The sequence below is a fragment of the Penicillium solitum genome (assembly GCF_028829755.1).
Source record: "Penicillium solitum strain IBT 25940 chromosome Unknown utg000001l_segment0_segment0, whole genome shotgun sequence".
In the NCBI taxonomy this organism is placed as follows: Eukaryota; Fungi; Ascomycota; class Eurotiomycetes; order Eurotiales; family Aspergillaceae; genus Penicillium; species Penicillium solitum.
Genome location: NW_027072121.1, coordinates 3787632 through 3802758, shown reverse-complemented (window position 1 = coordinate 3802758; position 15127 = coordinate 3787632). Strand labels below are relative to the sequence as shown.

General features: G+C 48.9%; 8 protein-coding genes across 8 annotated transcripts; 3 read left to right on the top strand and 5 right to left on the bottom strand.

Moving 5' to 3' along the window:
• Window positions 1-171: 171 nt before the first annotated feature.
• Window positions 172-1170, bottom strand: N7455_001465 (type 1 glutamine amidotransferase; the record flags this gene model as incomplete). Its single annotated transcript, XM_040951875.2, has 1 exon — window positions 172-1170. The coding sequence occupies one exon, from the start codon at window positions 1168-1170 to the stop codon at window positions 172-174; it is 999 nt and encodes a 332-aa protein (XP_040818106.2).
• Window positions 1171-1775: 605 nt separating this feature from the next.
• N7455_001464 (uncharacterized protein) lies at window positions 1776-2669 on the top strand. The gene is made up of 2 exons (XM_040951053.2): window positions 1776-2555; window positions 2607-2669. The coding sequence occupies exons 1-2, from the start codon at window positions 1896-1898 to the stop codon at window positions 2655-2657; spliced, it is 711 nt and encodes a 236-aa protein (XP_040817782.1). The 5' UTR covers window positions 1776-1895; the 3' UTR covers window positions 2658-2669.
• Window positions 2670-2788: 119 nt separating this feature from the next.
• Window positions 2789-3567, bottom strand: N7455_001463 (uncharacterized protein; the record flags this gene model as incomplete). Its single annotated transcript, XM_040951284.2, has 2 exons — window positions 2789-3488; window positions 3554-3567. The coding sequence occupies 2 exons, from the start codon at window positions 3565-3567 to the stop codon at window positions 2789-2791; spliced, it is 714 nt and encodes a 237-aa protein (XP_040817830.2).
• A 950-nt stretch (window positions 3568-4517) lies between these two features.
• N7455_001462 (uncharacterized protein) lies at window positions 4518-5593 on the top strand (the record flags this gene model as incomplete). The annotated part of the gene is made up of 2 exons (XM_040951923.2): window positions 4518-5466; window positions 5520-5593. The coding sequence occupies 2 exons, from the start codon at window positions 4518-4520 to the stop codon at window positions 5591-5593; spliced, it is 1023 nt and encodes a 340-aa protein (XP_040817552.2).
• A 511-nt stretch (window positions 5594-6104) lies between these two features.
• Window positions 6105-6639, top strand: N7455_001461 (uncharacterized protein; the record flags this gene model as incomplete). The annotated part of the gene is made up of 2 exons (XM_040951852.2): window positions 6105-6224; window positions 6283-6639. The coding sequence occupies 2 exons, from the start codon at window positions 6105-6107 to the stop codon at window positions 6637-6639; spliced, it is 477 nt and encodes a 158-aa protein (XP_040817925.2).
• Window positions 6640-6830: 191 nt separating this feature from the next.
• Window positions 6831-8180, bottom strand: N7455_001460 (uncharacterized protein; the record flags this gene model as incomplete). Its single annotated transcript, XM_040951805.2, has 1 exon — window positions 6831-8180. One exon carries the CDS (start codon window positions 8178-8180, stop codon window positions 6831-6833), a length of 1350 nt encoding a protein of 449 aa, XP_040818304.2.
• Window positions 8181-8549: 369 nt separating this feature from the next.
• On the bottom strand, window positions 8550-11032 carry N7455_001459 (ESCRT-0 subunit protein HSE1; the record flags this gene model as incomplete). The annotated part of the gene is made up of 9 exons (XM_040951802.2): window positions 8550-9178; window positions 9235-9435; window positions 9489-10127; window positions 10180-10300; window positions 10364-10462; window positions 10538-10613; window positions 10692-10726; window positions 10808-10857; window positions 10993-11032. 9 exons carry the CDS (start codon window positions 11030-11032, stop codon window positions 8550-8552), a joined length of 1890 nt encoding a protein of 629 aa, XP_040817642.2.
• Window positions 11033-11864: 832 nt separating this feature from the next.
• Window positions 11865-15028, bottom strand: pakA (mitogen-activated protein kinase kinase kinase kinase STE20). Its single transcript, XM_040951129.2, has 4 exons — window positions 12873-15028; window positions 12709-12808; window positions 12322-12656; window positions 11865-12260 (listed from the first exon to the last, which is right to left on the bottom strand). Exons 1-4 carry the CDS (start codon window positions 14796-14798, stop codon window positions 12156-12158), a joined length of 2466 nt encoding a protein of 821 aa, XP_040818375.1. The 5' UTR covers window positions 14799-15028; the 3' UTR covers window positions 11865-12155.
• Between the last annotated feature and the right edge of the window lie 99 nt (window positions 15029-15127).

The window sequence follows — 15127 nt, the reverse complement described above, 5'->3', positions numbered from 1 at the left end:
GCATACAGCTGATATTGATATTGATTTGATAGTCACGTTTCAGTCACAAGTGTGACAACGTCGGACTGTATGGGTCGGGTGTTCATCCGAGGCTGCGGGGACATCGGCCTGGACCTCCGAGGGCCCCGCAGTTGAAGAGAATGGACCCTTTTTCATGCTTGGATAATGCAATCAACACGAGGATGAAGTGATATCTGTGCTTGAACTCCAGTCTTCCCCCGCGAAAAACAAAAGGACCGCCTCCGCCGCGACCTTAGAGTCGTCGTCATCATCATCATCTTTACCAGGCACTACAGAACGCCTGATGTTTTCTAGATGCGAGGCAAGCAAATCTGCAGGCCAGTTAAATTGATTGGCAAATTTATGACAGAGCTCAGCAGTTGCGAACGCATCGAATTCAAAATGACCTTGTAATGTGAGAACATGGCCGGGCTTGTAGAGGCCCTGAATTGGACATTTAAGGCTGCTTCCGATATTGAGCCACGGTTCAGGCATCATCGTCCCCTTTCCGTGAGGAACAAGTGTGTCTTCTGGTGAAGACATCACGGCATCGCCGTGGATGATCTGGATATGAAATGGCTGTTCTGGAGTGAACCGAGCTAAAGGTGGGAAGTTGGAGGCAAAAGCCGGGTTCAAGATGATGGGGTGCACGCCAATTTCGTGGCCATCAGATGAAGCTTCGACGGATAGCTTAAATGACGATCCTTGCGACGTGTAGCTTTTGTCACTTGCGAGGAGAGCTTGGCCTATAAGTTGATGTCCGAAGCAAGATCCGAATATTTTGACCGTAGGATAGTCGACATACACCCTCTCAATAAAAGATTTCAAGGCTGGAATCCAGTGCAGTTTATCATAAACTGCTGCTGTGGCTCCAGTGACCAGAATTGCGTCGACAGGACCTGGGAAGCCAGGGGGTCTATTTTCCGTCGGTGACCAAGGGCTGACTCGTAAGGACTCGAGATGTGGGAATGACCCGCCCACAACGTCGAACGCAGTGACGTGGACACTTAGAGACCTTCTGTTCTTGTGGTATTCACTTGCATTGATGCGATTTGCGGCGGCAGTGAGAAGAACGTTGAATTGTGAGCTGTACAATCCTCTTTTGGCGTAGACAGGGTAGCAAGGAATGTCGGTGTCAAGGACAGCAATATGTATAGGGTGGACAGACATTTTGATCAGATAAAGTAGTGAAAAATAAAGAAGAGGTGAGAGAATGTACAGGTCGAACAAACGAACGACTTTCCGTTTGTCATGTCGTCGGACGAGATCCGAAATGCTCGGGACAAATGGCCGATAGATCTATCGAACAGCATATTAATATCTCGGCAAAAGCTCTTGTAATATCCGCAACCCCTAAAACAATTTGATTGGAATTGGCACGAATTTAGATCTGGTACTATTCTATCTACGATGATGGTAGGTTGCTTCAATTGAGTCACTTGAGCTTAGAGTACGATGAACAACTAAAGACTGTGGAGAAGCAAGTCTGATGTCAAGTTTAGACCCTAGATAGGAGTCCACCAAATTCATCTGTCTTTGAAATTGACCTATGAAATAATGGCTTGCAATGAACAAGGTCCGCTAACATATTATTGATTAATTGGCCCCCAAGCTAAGCCTCATTGGCATCTACTTTTTCACCAACCCCGAGACATCCTAGCAACGCTAGAATTGAAATGATCGTAAACCGAGTCGAGATAGGGTAATAGATCGACGATGTAGAGTGCGCGAATTATACTGGGCGTTCACTCCTGAAGTCATCGGGCGTTGGCGCCCCGTCTATAGCTAACACGTCATGCCACAAAGTACTAGAACGTAAATGGAACACCCCAAGAATAAAAAGCACCCAACTTGCACCAAAAGAACTCTTGGAAAGTCATCACTCATACGAAATCATGTCTGGAGCCACATACACCAATGCGCGGATGAACCGAGGGATCACATCCAAAAGCTCCGCACCACGCTATGCCTTGAAAGCACCAGAGCGGCAAGTCGCCTTTCGGTTGGAACACATTGCGATGGAGAAGACAATTCTACTCCTCAAGCCACATGGTGATCCCCAGTCGGATCATGCATACAAGATCTCGGACGAACAGGGCTCTCCCGTATTCTCAGCAACCGGCCGAAAATACAACGATCGCTCGTGTCGAGAACTCCGTGACTCATCTGGGTTACCGTTATTCGATATCCACACGAAGCCATTTTCAAATGCTTTGGGTTGGGTCGTTACCTTGCCCGGGAGCAAAATCAGTGACGCGACAATAGCCAAGGCGACACCGAAGTTGGCTTTGAATGGTATCAACTTGATCTTCTCTTTTCGGAATGGCGCGGCCGAAGATAGAAAAAGCGAGGAGGATAAACAGCTCACGCTAGCGGTTAAGAAACATGGAAAGGCGTTGGCCTTCTTTGATATTGTTGATGGGGACAGGAGGATTGCCGAATTACGCGAGAGTATCACCCATAATGAGAAGTTGGTTTTGAGGAGAATGAAGCGCGGAAGAGACCATCGTCCTGCCTTGGATCTCATTGTGAGTCCTGGTGTGGATATTTCACTGGTAAGACCAGACCTCGGCTTTCCCTGAGAGATATCAGCTAATCCACGGTAGGTGACGGTAGTTGCGGTCATTGTGTCTGACTGGTTCTTCGGATCTGGTTAATTAAATCGTAGAAGATGCTCGATTCCACAAAGATGGGAACGGTTGTTGATTATAGTTCTGATAAATAAGTGCCGAGATACTGCTAGACATATAACAAACCCATGCCCAACTCTCCGCGGGCACAGAATGAATCATTGATCAAACACTGGCTTGTCCAACCACGCACTGATTTTGGCTAAAGCAGAAACATCATGCTCCTTTTTCGATGTATTGTGGTCCTTGATTTCTCCATTTATCCACCCTGGAGTTCCTCGAATATGCTTCAAATATGTCCCAATAGGCTGACATCCAGCAAAATCAATCAAAACAGGCATGCCTTCTTTGCTCACCAGAATGTTGCGGGGAGTCAGGTCGTTGTGGGTTAATCCATGTGTATGAAGATGGCGGAGAGAGGACTCGAGGGCAGCAATGAAGGACCGTTTTTCAATTGTCCCTACCCGGTTCTTGAGATAAGTGTATAGATAATGTGGATGTTTGTCAATGACAAGTCCGATAAAGTACCCACGGAGAACCCGACAACCGTAATAGCGGATTATGTTCGGGTGCGGATGCTGGGATAGCGACTCTAGGACTTTAGCCTCTGCTAGCAAGGATGCCGAGAGTTGGGATAATGCATTGTGTTCTTTCATGACTTTGTACATTTCTGGATTTGGTCGCTTGATGTAGAAATTCTCGATAAGTGCCGCTGGGGCTTGCATCAACTCGATCCCGGGAGCCGGCCACCGTGTGAATATCTCTTCATCGGGAACACTCTTGAGGGCGTTTGTGACCTGATCGAATGTAATCTCGGCCTTTGGACTTTCAAGCATGCCGTGATAGAAGCTTTCGTTGCTGTCGAACAACGCGAAAGATGTTAGGCGGATTTCCCCTGTTTCATCATTGCATTGCTCTCATACCTCAGTGAGATCATTCCAGCTAGTTATTTTTGGTGCCATAATAATAGCAGAGAGTGAGTGTACTTTCAAGGAGAGTTGGTTGGAATAGTTGATATTGGATAACCGAAAGGACCTGGGAAGTGTGACACGAAGCTACTAACAACGTGCACAAAGCCCTGGAGGCAGTAGAGAAGTGATGCATCAAAGAGGGGGGAAAGCAGGGGGCCTGAGGCCACCAATAAAGATTCCCTGCATCTCTACAAACGTTTTTAACAAACGCGTGAACGTGACCTTATAGGAGGGAAAGGTGAGAGGCCATTTTAATTTCCAGTGTAGACTGTTCTAGTGTTCTGGCTAGATTAAGTAGGCACCCTTTATATGAAATTCATTTGTGGTATACCTCAGTCATCACGGATGATGCACATCGTCCACACCGAGTAAGATTGACTTACCGTAATCTGGTAGTGATTTTCCCCAGCTAGCAAATCCTTGGTTAGAATGGCAGCCTTGTCGCTCGTAGAGTCGTCATATCTAGGACCAGTCCGTCCATGCGAGACTTGAGTCTTTGTAGCCTAGCTATGGTGCACCTCGTACGAAGAATCCAAAGATTTCTTGCCAAGAAGTCTCTTGTACAATGGACGCAGGGTGATATTGCAACGTACGGCAATATATTTTAGTGAGAAAGCTAGCCCAGGGTTATGATCCTTCATTTAAAAAGTTACCTATTATTTATATTATAAGCATTCGTAAGCAATTATACCAATGCGCTAAGAATTGTACTAGCTCTTTTTTGCTATGTATCCCGATGGAGTTTTACCCACATGAAGCAGCTTACTATGCACTAAACAGCCAACTGATCACATGCCCGCAGGTGATTATGGTGACCCTGCTAGGTTTAATGACACTCCCATCTTGTCCACCCACGATGCATATATATATATACCCTCTAGACCTTCTCTTTCAGGAAACACGACAGCTGCCAAAAATGACTCGTTTGCTCTCCTTAGCCTTGACTACGGCCTCCCTACTATCTACTACATTGGCTCTCCCCTCTGTTGATGTCAATGTTCTTTACAACTTCGGCGATGGCACCTGGGCCGAGAACCTCGCGGTGCGCGCCAATGGCCAAATTCTTGTCTCCCGCCTAGATACCCCTGAAATTCTCCAGCTTGATCCAACGGGTGCCAGTGAGCCTACTGTAGTTGCCTCCTGGAACGCGACGACCTACAAGGGTTGTGTCGGCATATCCGAGACGAGTCAAGATATGTTCTACGTGGTAACCTCCGGCTTCTTCGACCATAATTTTGTGCTCACGTCGGGGGTCAACAGCATCTGGGAAATCGACATGAGGAATTTCGCTGTCTCTGAGAAGACAGGCGAGGTGAAATCCAAGGCCATTGTCTCCAAGCTAGTCGATATTCCCACTTCGGACTACCTGAACGGTGCTACCACCCTATCTGAAACTTCGATTCTTGTTGCCGATGTTTACAACGGCTGGGTTTATCGTGTTGACACACAAACGGGAGCTTACAATGTTGCCATCAACGACGAGAAGATGAAGTTTGATGCTGTCCCAAATCCAGCCTCCAATCTTGGAGTCAATGGCATTAAGATCAAAGATGGATATCTTTACTGGACTAATACTGCTGTCGGCACCTTAAACCGTATTCGCATCACGGATACAGGCGCCGCAGTTGGTATATCTGAAGTTGTGAGCAATGTGCCCAGGCCCGATGATTTCATATTTAAGAAGAATGGTATTGCCTTCATCGCCCAGAACCAGATGAACGAACTCAGCGTCCTCTACCCCAAGTCGTCTGTTGCCCATGTTATTGCCGGTAGCAACACATCGACCATTCTGGCGGGTGTGACGGCTGGTGCTTTTGGGCGGCTGCAACATGACAATAATGTTCTTTACTTGACCACCAGCGGAGGTTGGTTTCCTTCCATTGTCCATTTCATGCGATTTCAACTGACAATTTGATAGCCGAGGCCTTGCCTATCAATGGCTCAGTGACAGTTCCTGCGACTCTTTCTTGGATTGATACTACAAAGTTCTGATAACCCCCGGTGTAATAGCGTGTAGTATAACGCATCACATACTTTGGAATGTTGTCCATACTTGTGTAAGGATAGGAAAAAAAGCAAAGGAAAGCATCAACAGGCTGTGGGTGTAATTTTCAGACTGTCAGGTCTCATGCAAATTTCTATCTCGCTTGGATACCCTCTGTCCATGCAGTAGCTAGTCTCCCTGGATAACTTGGGTAAGAGATCTCTAGGGCTGTCTTCGGGCACGAATTGGTTAATGCTTTAAATGAAGGATATGTTTATAGAATGTCGTACATACTAGACTCGGAATACACGTAGACGAAGCTAGTTGCTTCTATATCTGTTTATATCAGATGAGTGTGTCGTTGGTATTTGAACCCGGGCAAACGAAGCCTATAACTTTCCTCTTCTGTCATTTCTGGTTCTCTTCTCTCCGCAACCTTTCCCAGAGCCAAAAAGAAGAACCACTCCCTACAACCATTTCATCTACACACAAATAGAGTCGTTCTTTCAACCCTCAACCATGACTCTGAGGAATACACCTCAGCCCAAGAAGACCCCTACCAAACGGCGACGGGATGCGGCAAGCTTTGATAGAAACCACGAGTTCCTACTGCACTGCCTTACTCTGTCAGATGTCCGAGTCAGTCATATTTAATCCCTATTTCTAAGCTCTTTAGTATTTGCTCATCATGCTACAGATCGACTACGCTGCCGTTGCCAAATGTGAGGGAATCACGGCGAAACAGGCCCGAGGGCGCTTTTGGTGGCTCAAGTCGCATCTAAGCAGCCAGGAAAATGCTACTCCTGGTGCAGACACTGAGACTAAGAAGCAAGGTCGGGCACAGAAGGATAAGCAGAAGGATAAGCAGGAGGATAAGCAGGAGGATAAGCAGGAGGATAAGCAGGAGGATAAGCAGGAGGATAAGCAGGAGGATAAGCAGGAGGATAAGCAGGAGGATAAGCAGGAGGATAAGCAGGAGGATAAGCAGGAGGATAAGCAGGAGGATAAGCAGGAGGATAAGCAGGAGGGAAACGATGCTAAGGAGAACAACTAATGTCTGTCTCACATTCTTCGTGTTGTCTCCCCTCTCCTTCACTATTTCTTGTTCGTTCTCGCCACACTTCCAACGAATGTTGAATCTGCTTTGTGTGCAATCGAGGATCGACTGCCAATGAGGGACCCTGCCATTAACTCGCCACTCGGTCTTCAAATGTCTACCATTAAGTCTACACAATAAAAACACATCTATTCATTATTCAATTCCCTCAACGCCTCAGAATCTACCCCTAATCCACCAAGCCTCTCCTCAACACTCGGCCCCAGAAACGGACCCCTGTGACCAGGCGGGAAGTAATTCGTCCCGACGTGAACCACATATGGCTCATTCACAAGACCCGATTCCTGCAGCCGCTCTTGATCCCAGAAGACATACCCTTGGTTCCGCAAATCGAACATAGCAGGGGTATCGGACTTGACAAATTCGGGGAAGCTGGTACCCCATTTCCAGCCTAGGTTGAAACTGCCGACTTCATCACGGTGGATGGAGACCAGTTTACCCCGAAGGACGATGTCTTTCTGCTTCTCGTCGCACGATTCAATATCTAGTCCACCCTGAAAAAAGAAGTCCATGACGGTGTTTTTGCGCGACTCGATGTATGAGTCGAGCATGGCGTGTTTGAGGGCTTGGGGTTCCATGAGACTCATACGTAAAACGTATGGTAAACCACAGGATACAAGGAATTTCACATGATCCAAATGGTGAGTGTCTCGGTATGATTTTGTGAAGAACGAAAGGTCGTCAAGGTCTTGATCTTTCGTTAATACTGCCTTTCCCGAAGCTTCTTTTTCGACGCCGGCGCCGACAGGATCAGTGAGGGAACGAGAAGCCACGAAATCATCCTCGACTCTTTCGCAGAGCGATCTAATGAATTGAGCGAGGAATTGTCGTACGCTGATAATCTCTTCGAATTCATAGGCGGTGAATTGCGAGATGAAGCTCAGCACAATCTGAGAGAAATTTAGGGCCGCGCTTTTGTCGGTAAGGAGATGTAAGACACGCTGGAATCTCGCATAGATTTCGTATCGGTAGAATGCCCGTTGAAGACGGGCTTGTTCGGTATATGACAGACTCGCTCTTGGGTGGACGGTTGTCGTTTGGAACTGTGTTGGTTTTACATGGTGCGAGGTCAAATTGCCCAGTGACCAGTAGCAATAGCTATCAATCAGGCGTTCAATATTGATATGGAGGTAAAACAAGGTATCGAGGTTCGCATTATCCACGCTGAACTGGTCGATATTTTGACGCCGACGAGTGCGGTCGGTGGCAAAAAGCGAGAAACATTGAGCCTTGACTTTGGTAATGCTTTCGCCGGACTTGATCAGTTTGGGGATATTCTGTGCGTCCAGCGCGGTATGGACGTCCGCTCCACATGCGGGGTGGATGGCCTGGCGGAGAGTATGTCCGAGAAGATGTTGTTTGTAGACGATGAAGGTGCGGTATAAGCTTGGCGAGGCTCTGGTAATGGAGAAAAGATCAAGCGGGGACAAGCATTCAAGGATGATCAACAGAATTTCTGTAGACAGGGAATCTATCATGGTGGCATGAAGACGGTGATTACCTCCTTTTCGTCCTTGCTGGTTGGTCCACTTTTTAGATCTTCCCCATTGGTTTGTCATTGTCCATATTAGGAAATTTAGGGTCCCAGGAACGACATCCACAAAGCATTACTAGTAGAACACTTAACAGACGGAAACATAGAGATCAAAAGCCCATATGTATTAACATACCATTGACAACATATTTAAACCGCTGGCTAGGTACATGACAGAGAAAAACGTCTAGCAAAGGAGGGGTAACGAAACGAAGAATACTGCTTGGAATACCACACTACAAACCCAACATGAATCACAGTCAAGGCATTTATTCCTATTAACTGGATGAGGGTCGTCGTGAATAACTATCAATTACCGATAAAATGAAGCTGGATTCGAGCCAGCTCCACCCTGTGGAGGCTGGTACGCCTGATACTCTCCCGTGCTTGCGGCAGGAGGTGCCGGGCTGTAGGAGGTATACTGTTGCTGTTGCGCTGTCCCGGGTACCGGCGGAGGCTGGTGCGATGGAGGAGGTTGGTGGGCACCAGAAGGAGCGCCGGGAGAGTTGGGATACGGGGGTTGTTGCTGTTGTTGTTGCTGGAACTGGTGCGGGATTTGGGGAGCAGTGGAAGCAGGCGGGAGTTGAGATGCCTCGTCAGCGGGGTAGACTGAGGGCGAGTAGTCTTGCTGCTGCTGCTGCTGGAATTGCTGGTGGCCAGCAGGCGGGGCTTGAGCAGTTGGGGGGTACGGCAGGCGCTGGCCAGGAGCAGGGTGATCGATAGGTGAATCATAGACAGAGGTCCCCAATTCTTGGGGATTGTCGTATGTAGATTGCGGACGGTGGCTAACAGGTTGGTAAGGGTCGACATGAGGAGGCTGCTGCGGTGCGTTGATCTGAGCCTGGTTGCGAGGATCAGGCGAGTGAGAGGCCGGGCGATACGGCATAGTCTGCTCGCTGACGGGGTATGGTGCGTATGCATTTGCCTGGGTGGGAGTGGTATCTAGGCAAACCAAATTAGAACTGGGATGCGGTAAGCAATTTCTTAAGTCTACTAACCTTGAGGCCGGGGAGTGAAATATCGAGGATCTGCCTGAGGGGCAGAGGGGTATCCGGCAGGTGCAGCACTAGGATAACCATACTGTGGCTGGGCAGGTCGTCCATATTGAGGCTGTGCCGGTTGGGCTAGGGATGCCTCAAGGAGGGACTCATAGTCACGACGAGCTTTGATGAACTTTTCATTGAGCTGGGTGAATTCATCTAGACATATGTAAGCAAGGCATCCATGGGAAAGCGAACGACTCGCTGCTTACCTTTCTTTTGCGAATATTTCCCAATCAATTCGATGAGTTTGGGACGAATCGCAAGCGTAGCTTGATAGAGTGTAGTAATCTCTTCGTTTTCTTGGACATTCAGGTCTGTATTGCGGGTGCTCAGTAGAGTCAGGAGTTTCTCGACACTCTTGATCTGGCCAAAGACGTCCGCCTCCATCTGAGCCTCTCGCTGCAGCTCACCGACTGTGGGGTCTGGGAGTTTCTCCACATAATTGAGAGGGAAAATTCCGGTCTGGCCTCTCAGGGAGCCCTTCCACCAATCCTTGTAAACAGACTCCAGGACTGCAATGGTATCACCTTTGCGGAATTGAAGCTCTCCTGGCTCAGACGGTTGGAAGTCGAACAACGCTCTCACACGCGACACGGTAGCTACCGATGTACCTGAGAGAGCAGGTTGACTCTCGGCGGGCTCCCCCTGGTTTGTGGGAGCCGACGCGGACGCAACAGCAGCAGCAGCAGAAGGCTCAGCTCGAGGTGCTGCCGCAGCAGCAGCAGCCGGGGTTGCCTTATCCTTAATCGAGAGGGCTAGGGCCATCTGCAATTCCTCTTCCTCCATCTGACGATCAACATCGGTGATCTCACGCTTTCCAGGTTTCGACGGTGGCTGCAAATTCGGGTCTATAATATAATCAGCCAAGCACAATATTCAAGACGTCGAACAAACACTTACTTGTGGATTTTAATTTCATGTATGCCTGTTCCATGATGCCAAAATCCGGGTTGGATGCGAACATCTCAGTCCATTCTTCCATGCGCTCCAGGATCTTAGACTTGACTTGTTGATGCGTATTCTAGACAAATCCATGATTAACATTTGCCATTTGGGGGAAGTTGAAGGTTTGAGATATGCTTACACGATCGTTCGCCAAGCGTAGTAGAGCATCAGTAAAACTTCTCGAAGCTAACTCGCGATGGATCTTCAGTCCGCAGTTTTGCGACAATGAATTTCCAAGCTAGAAACCAGTCAGTTATGGCCATAAACCAAGGAATTGTTCGTGCTTCCAGGAGCACAGTATCCGGCCACGAACCTCCAATGTATAGAGCTGAACGTTGGCATTTCGGTGGGCCAGTCTTTTGATCATCGCAGCCACGGCCTCCTTCGCACTATATCACGGCAAAAAATCAGCAACGGGTCCTAAGGTAAATCAAGACGAGACTGAAAAGTCCAAGCTAGCCACGTACCCTGATTCCTCCGAGCCAACTTTGTCACAGACATCCTAAATCATAAAAGCCGAATCAGTCATGCCCCAGAGCCGTGGTGATTCAAACGATTCAATGTAGTTTCATGCACAACGCACCAGAATAAATTCCCAGTTCTCGGAGGTCAAATTCTCGTCCGTCGCCTTGGCTATACAAAAATAAATATCGTTAGTAAACACATCGCACGAGCAGATTCAATGTGCTCCCGAAGCTCCCCTCCAAAAACTAGCCAGCTCCAGGGGCGCATGGTGTATCTATCGGAGCAGGGACTGGTGTAACTTACCGACGGCGTCATCGAAGTGGTTCTGTTGCGCGCGAAACATCACGAATGTATGTCCTCTAACCGTCGCAGGTAATCGCCGGGTGGTATGTGGATAAGTCGGGCAGCACTGCTCAGCTTCTGATAGGCGGCTTGCCTTCTTTTCACGAGGCGAGAGTCCGGTAACAGATTCCAATTAGACTTCGGTGTCTAAGACGACACTCTCTTTCAAAAAAAAATGGTTCTGTAGCTCGTAGCGATGGTCCTCCAGTATCGAATGCGGGGAGTCGATGACAGCACAGGGTGCGGCTAAGCTGCGGTTTGATGCAGGCGGTGTGAATATCACAGAGATAGGACCTTGCCAAGGAATGGTATAGCAAGCGACTGGTATCGCAGCGCTGGGTATCTGTTAATCAGGTCCTTGGGGATGATCAGAGACAGTGCTGGGGGGGGGACCTATTGTGTACGGGGCGGAACTCGTCACCTGAGTCAGCATATGACGATGGTGCCCCAGAGACCCGTATTCGTATGTTGTACCTAGAATGCTAAGTTAACTATTATTAGCTTGGATTATCCAAGTTGAACAGATTTTTTCTTATATTATGTCTGCCTGGCCATTGGGACTCTATTTTTTCTTTCCTTTCTCCTTTTTTTCTAATTTTTTTTCTTCACGCTAGTTAGGACTTCGCCCTACCTACGGAGTCCTCTGTAGGCTGCTTCGTTTCTTCTTCCCACATTTACTTATCGGCTGTGGCTGAACATATCTCCACTACGGAGTACTTTAGGCACACATACTTCTTAACTATAGAATTAAATAGTGGATTTCGAAGCTCATTAGCTGCTTGTATTCATGATAAGCTAACGACAATAAAATTGGCAAATAGAACTACAAGAAATTACATAGACACAAGATCAATACAGAGACAGTGAGCGGCAAAACAGATACTATCACAGGCAACGTGCTCATGGAATGGAGTCATTTTCATCGACAATCGATGTGAAGAAGTGAATAGAGAAGTAGAATGGGTACATAAATGGATTCCAAAAACGTACTGTAGTGCACGTCGGGATCTAGAAGAAAAATCGGGAGTGACGGGGTATCTGAGCAAGACGTCAAGAGATATCAAGTACGACGAAATAAAACCGAAACATAGGAAAAGAAAAGTGGTCATTCATCAGCATCCTCTTCAAGCACCTCCTTTTTGGGCTTTTTCTTGGGCGCGGCTGATACGAGCAGCCTTGACCAAGGGGGCGAGATGCGATAGTGGTGCGCAGAGAGACATGAATGGGTGCTAAAGGGCAAGATGTCAGTTATCGCAGCCAAAGCAATGGGGGATAGGAACGAGTAAGTACCTTCAGTAGGTCATGCGCCGACGCCCGCTTCTCCGGGTCAACCTTCAGGGCAAAGTGAAGGAATTCGCGGAAGACCGGGGACAGATTGTGCTCATCTTTGATGGTGGGTGTTCCGTTGGTGGCAATCAGATAGAGTGCTCGCAGGGGGGACTCTGTCAGGTACGGCGGCTCGCCCTCGATCATCTCGATGGCCATGATGCCTAAACTCCAGATGTCGACCTTGCGGCCATACTCTTTGCGAGTAACAACTTCGGGAGCCATCCAATACGGAGTACCAACCATTGTGTTCCGCTTGTTCTGCGAGTCGTTGATTTGAGCACAGAAACCGAAATCAGCTAGAGATTGTTAGTATGATTTCGACACCAGACCTCACGAGGCGAAACTTACTCAGCTTGATGTTACCATCCATTGCCAGCAGGATGTTGTCGGATTTGATATCTCGATGAATGACACCCTTGGAATGCAAATGCTGGAGACCGCCCAGAGTCTAGTCGAAGTAGTTAGCATCTCATGATCTTATCTTAACACGGGAATAATCATTCTGTACTCACCTCTCGGCAAACAGCTGCAATCTGTCCCTCGCTCATAATGTTGAAGGTAACCACGTCTGTCAGACTGCCACCTTCCATGTATTCCATCACAACCCAAAGATCCAGTCCATGTAGGAAGCTCTCTAAGAAGTTCACGATGTTCTTGTGCTTGCTGTCTTTCATGACCAAGATCTCGTTGATAATCAAGTCCTTCTTGGGTTGCAGGTCTAGATTCATCTGCTTGATGGCAACACAGTTGTTGTGAGGATGCTCATACGCCGTGTACACACCACCCGAGGCACCTTGGCCGATTTTGTTGAAGTTATAATAGATCTGCGTGGGGTCACCAGGGTGGCAGATTGACATCAAGCGCTCCCGAATATCCAAGGCGCTGCTCTGACGCTGCTGGCGCTGTCTAGGTCTAGCAGCGGGTGGAGCCCGCGTGGTAGGTGACACTCCAGACGAAAGATCTGGTGCCGGAGCATTGGTTGATGTAGAGATGGCCGGAGGCTGCTGTGCTTGCTGGCGTTGGGTGCGATTCCGTTCCAAAGTCTGCTGGGCTGCGGCCATGACCTGCTCCTGTTGCCGCTGGTATTGTGTTGGGGATGCGATGACATTGGGAATGTTGGAGACGCTGGGCGCAGGGGTGCCATTTCGGGAACTGGAGCGACTGCGGTGGGGTGATGATGGTAATGGCTCGGATTCTGGAATAGTTGGAGTGCCAAATGTCGGAGCATAATTCTCCTGAGGAGCTCGCTGCGGGACTCCGTACGAATTCGAGACTGGGGGTTGAGGAGGAGGGCGGGAGGGGGTCATCCCGGTAGGCGGTTTGGGGGGAGCACGATGGGGCACCATACCACCCAGTGGAGGAGACATGACCGGCGGGGGGGCTGCCGGAGGGCCCCGAGGAATTGGCGGGGGCGATCGTGGATTCTCGAAGCTGCTTTCGTGATTTTGCGGGAATCGTGGACTTCCCGGTGGCGATGTTTGCTCTCTTGGGCTGGTGGCTTGCGCAGCTTGAGCAGCTTGCGCATTGTCGAACTTGTGCCAGACTTCATCATCGCTGTCGCCACGGGTGTTCTTTTCGTAGAATCGCATGATATCCATCATAGTCTGTGGGTGTTCCTCCTGTTCCTTCTTCGAGATACCGTTCTCCTGTAGTAGTCGCTGCCATTCTTTGGGAAGACCAGTGAATTGGCCGGTCTGATTATCGTAGCCGACGTGGGTGACATGAACCGGATTCTCGGGGGCTGAAATTTTCATATTGCGACCGGGGCTTCCAAGCATACTGTCCACGAACCTGGAGAAGCTCGCCTTTTTGCTCTGTCTCGTTCGGGGAGCGCCCGGAGGATTGCCATCGCCAGAATATCGTTTAGGAGCGTTTGGAGGCCTTTCGGTCTCGCGATGAGCAAAAGAATCCATTCGTTGCGTTAGAGTGGTGAAGCTAGCTGACTGGCGGAGTGAGTGGCGTCCGCGAGTATCGGGGCTGGTGTGGTGAGAGCGGAGTCCGGGCTTTTGCTGGGAGTGAGGATCAGTCTCGGCGCTATTCTCATCCAATGCACTAAGCATGCCCCGCGTTTCGTAAGGGCCGTTCAATTCATCCGAGCTCTGCTCGTTGTAGGAAAAACGATTGGAACTGCGGGTGCGAGATCGGGAGGTCAAATTGGAGAAGAAGCCACTTGATTCGTCGTTGGAAGGCGATGGACCGCCACTATTCTGATCCAGAGATGATGAGGAAGAACCTGGGAATTGGGCGTTGGATCGTGATCGATTATGCTCGCGACTGTTGCTAGGAGAGGAACGTGGATAGACGGGGGCGGAGGGGGTGCGTTTCAACGATGTGGTGCTCTGATGACTCCGAAGAATGCGCGAACTGAAGCTAGGGGCTTCCTTGTTAAGTTTGCTAGATGCTCGGCGGAATTTCAATGGGAAATTGTCCTGATTCATGGTGGGCAGATTTCTGTCTCTACACGAGACAGATTGAAATTGGGCCGAGGAGGGGTCAGATGCAGGAGTTTTTTTTTGGTTATTTTTTTTTGGGACCAACCAAGTTCACGACCTGAGGGGGGATTATAACCGCGGAGAATAACCGGGTCCCCGAAGGTTCTTGAAGATGGAATGGAAGATTGGAAGGAAATATGGAGAAGAGAGGAGGTTGATGTTTGGCACGTGGAGTCTTTGGGAAAAGGAGTCGGGTGGCTGGGGCGGCTTGACAGGTTTATGGGGAGGCTTGATCTTGTATAGCAACAACTTCAAAAAAAAATTACATATGTATG

Bases quoted from the DNA above. Each gene is read 5' to 3' on its own strand.
- pakA (XM_040951129.2), bottom strand. From the start codon at position 14,798: ATGAATCAGGACAATTTCCCATTGAAATTCCGCCGAGCATCTAGCAAA. The intron at 12,809-12,872 runs GTGAGTACAGAA...TACTTCGACTAG, and splicing joins TTGCAGCTGTTTGCCGAGAG to ACTCTGGGCGGTCTCCAGCA. The intron at 12,261-12,321 runs GTACTTACTCGT...CTTGCCCTTTAG, and splicing joins CGGCGCATGACCTACTGAAG to CACCCATTCATGTCTCTCTG.
- N7455_001464 (XM_040951053.2), top strand. From the start codon at position 1,896: ATGTCTGGAGCCACATACACCAATGCGCGGATGAACCGAGGGATCACA. The intron at 2,556-2,606 runs GTAAGACCAGAC...AATCCACGGTAG, and splicing joins CTGGTGTGGATATTTCACTG to GTGACGGTAGTTGCGGTCAT.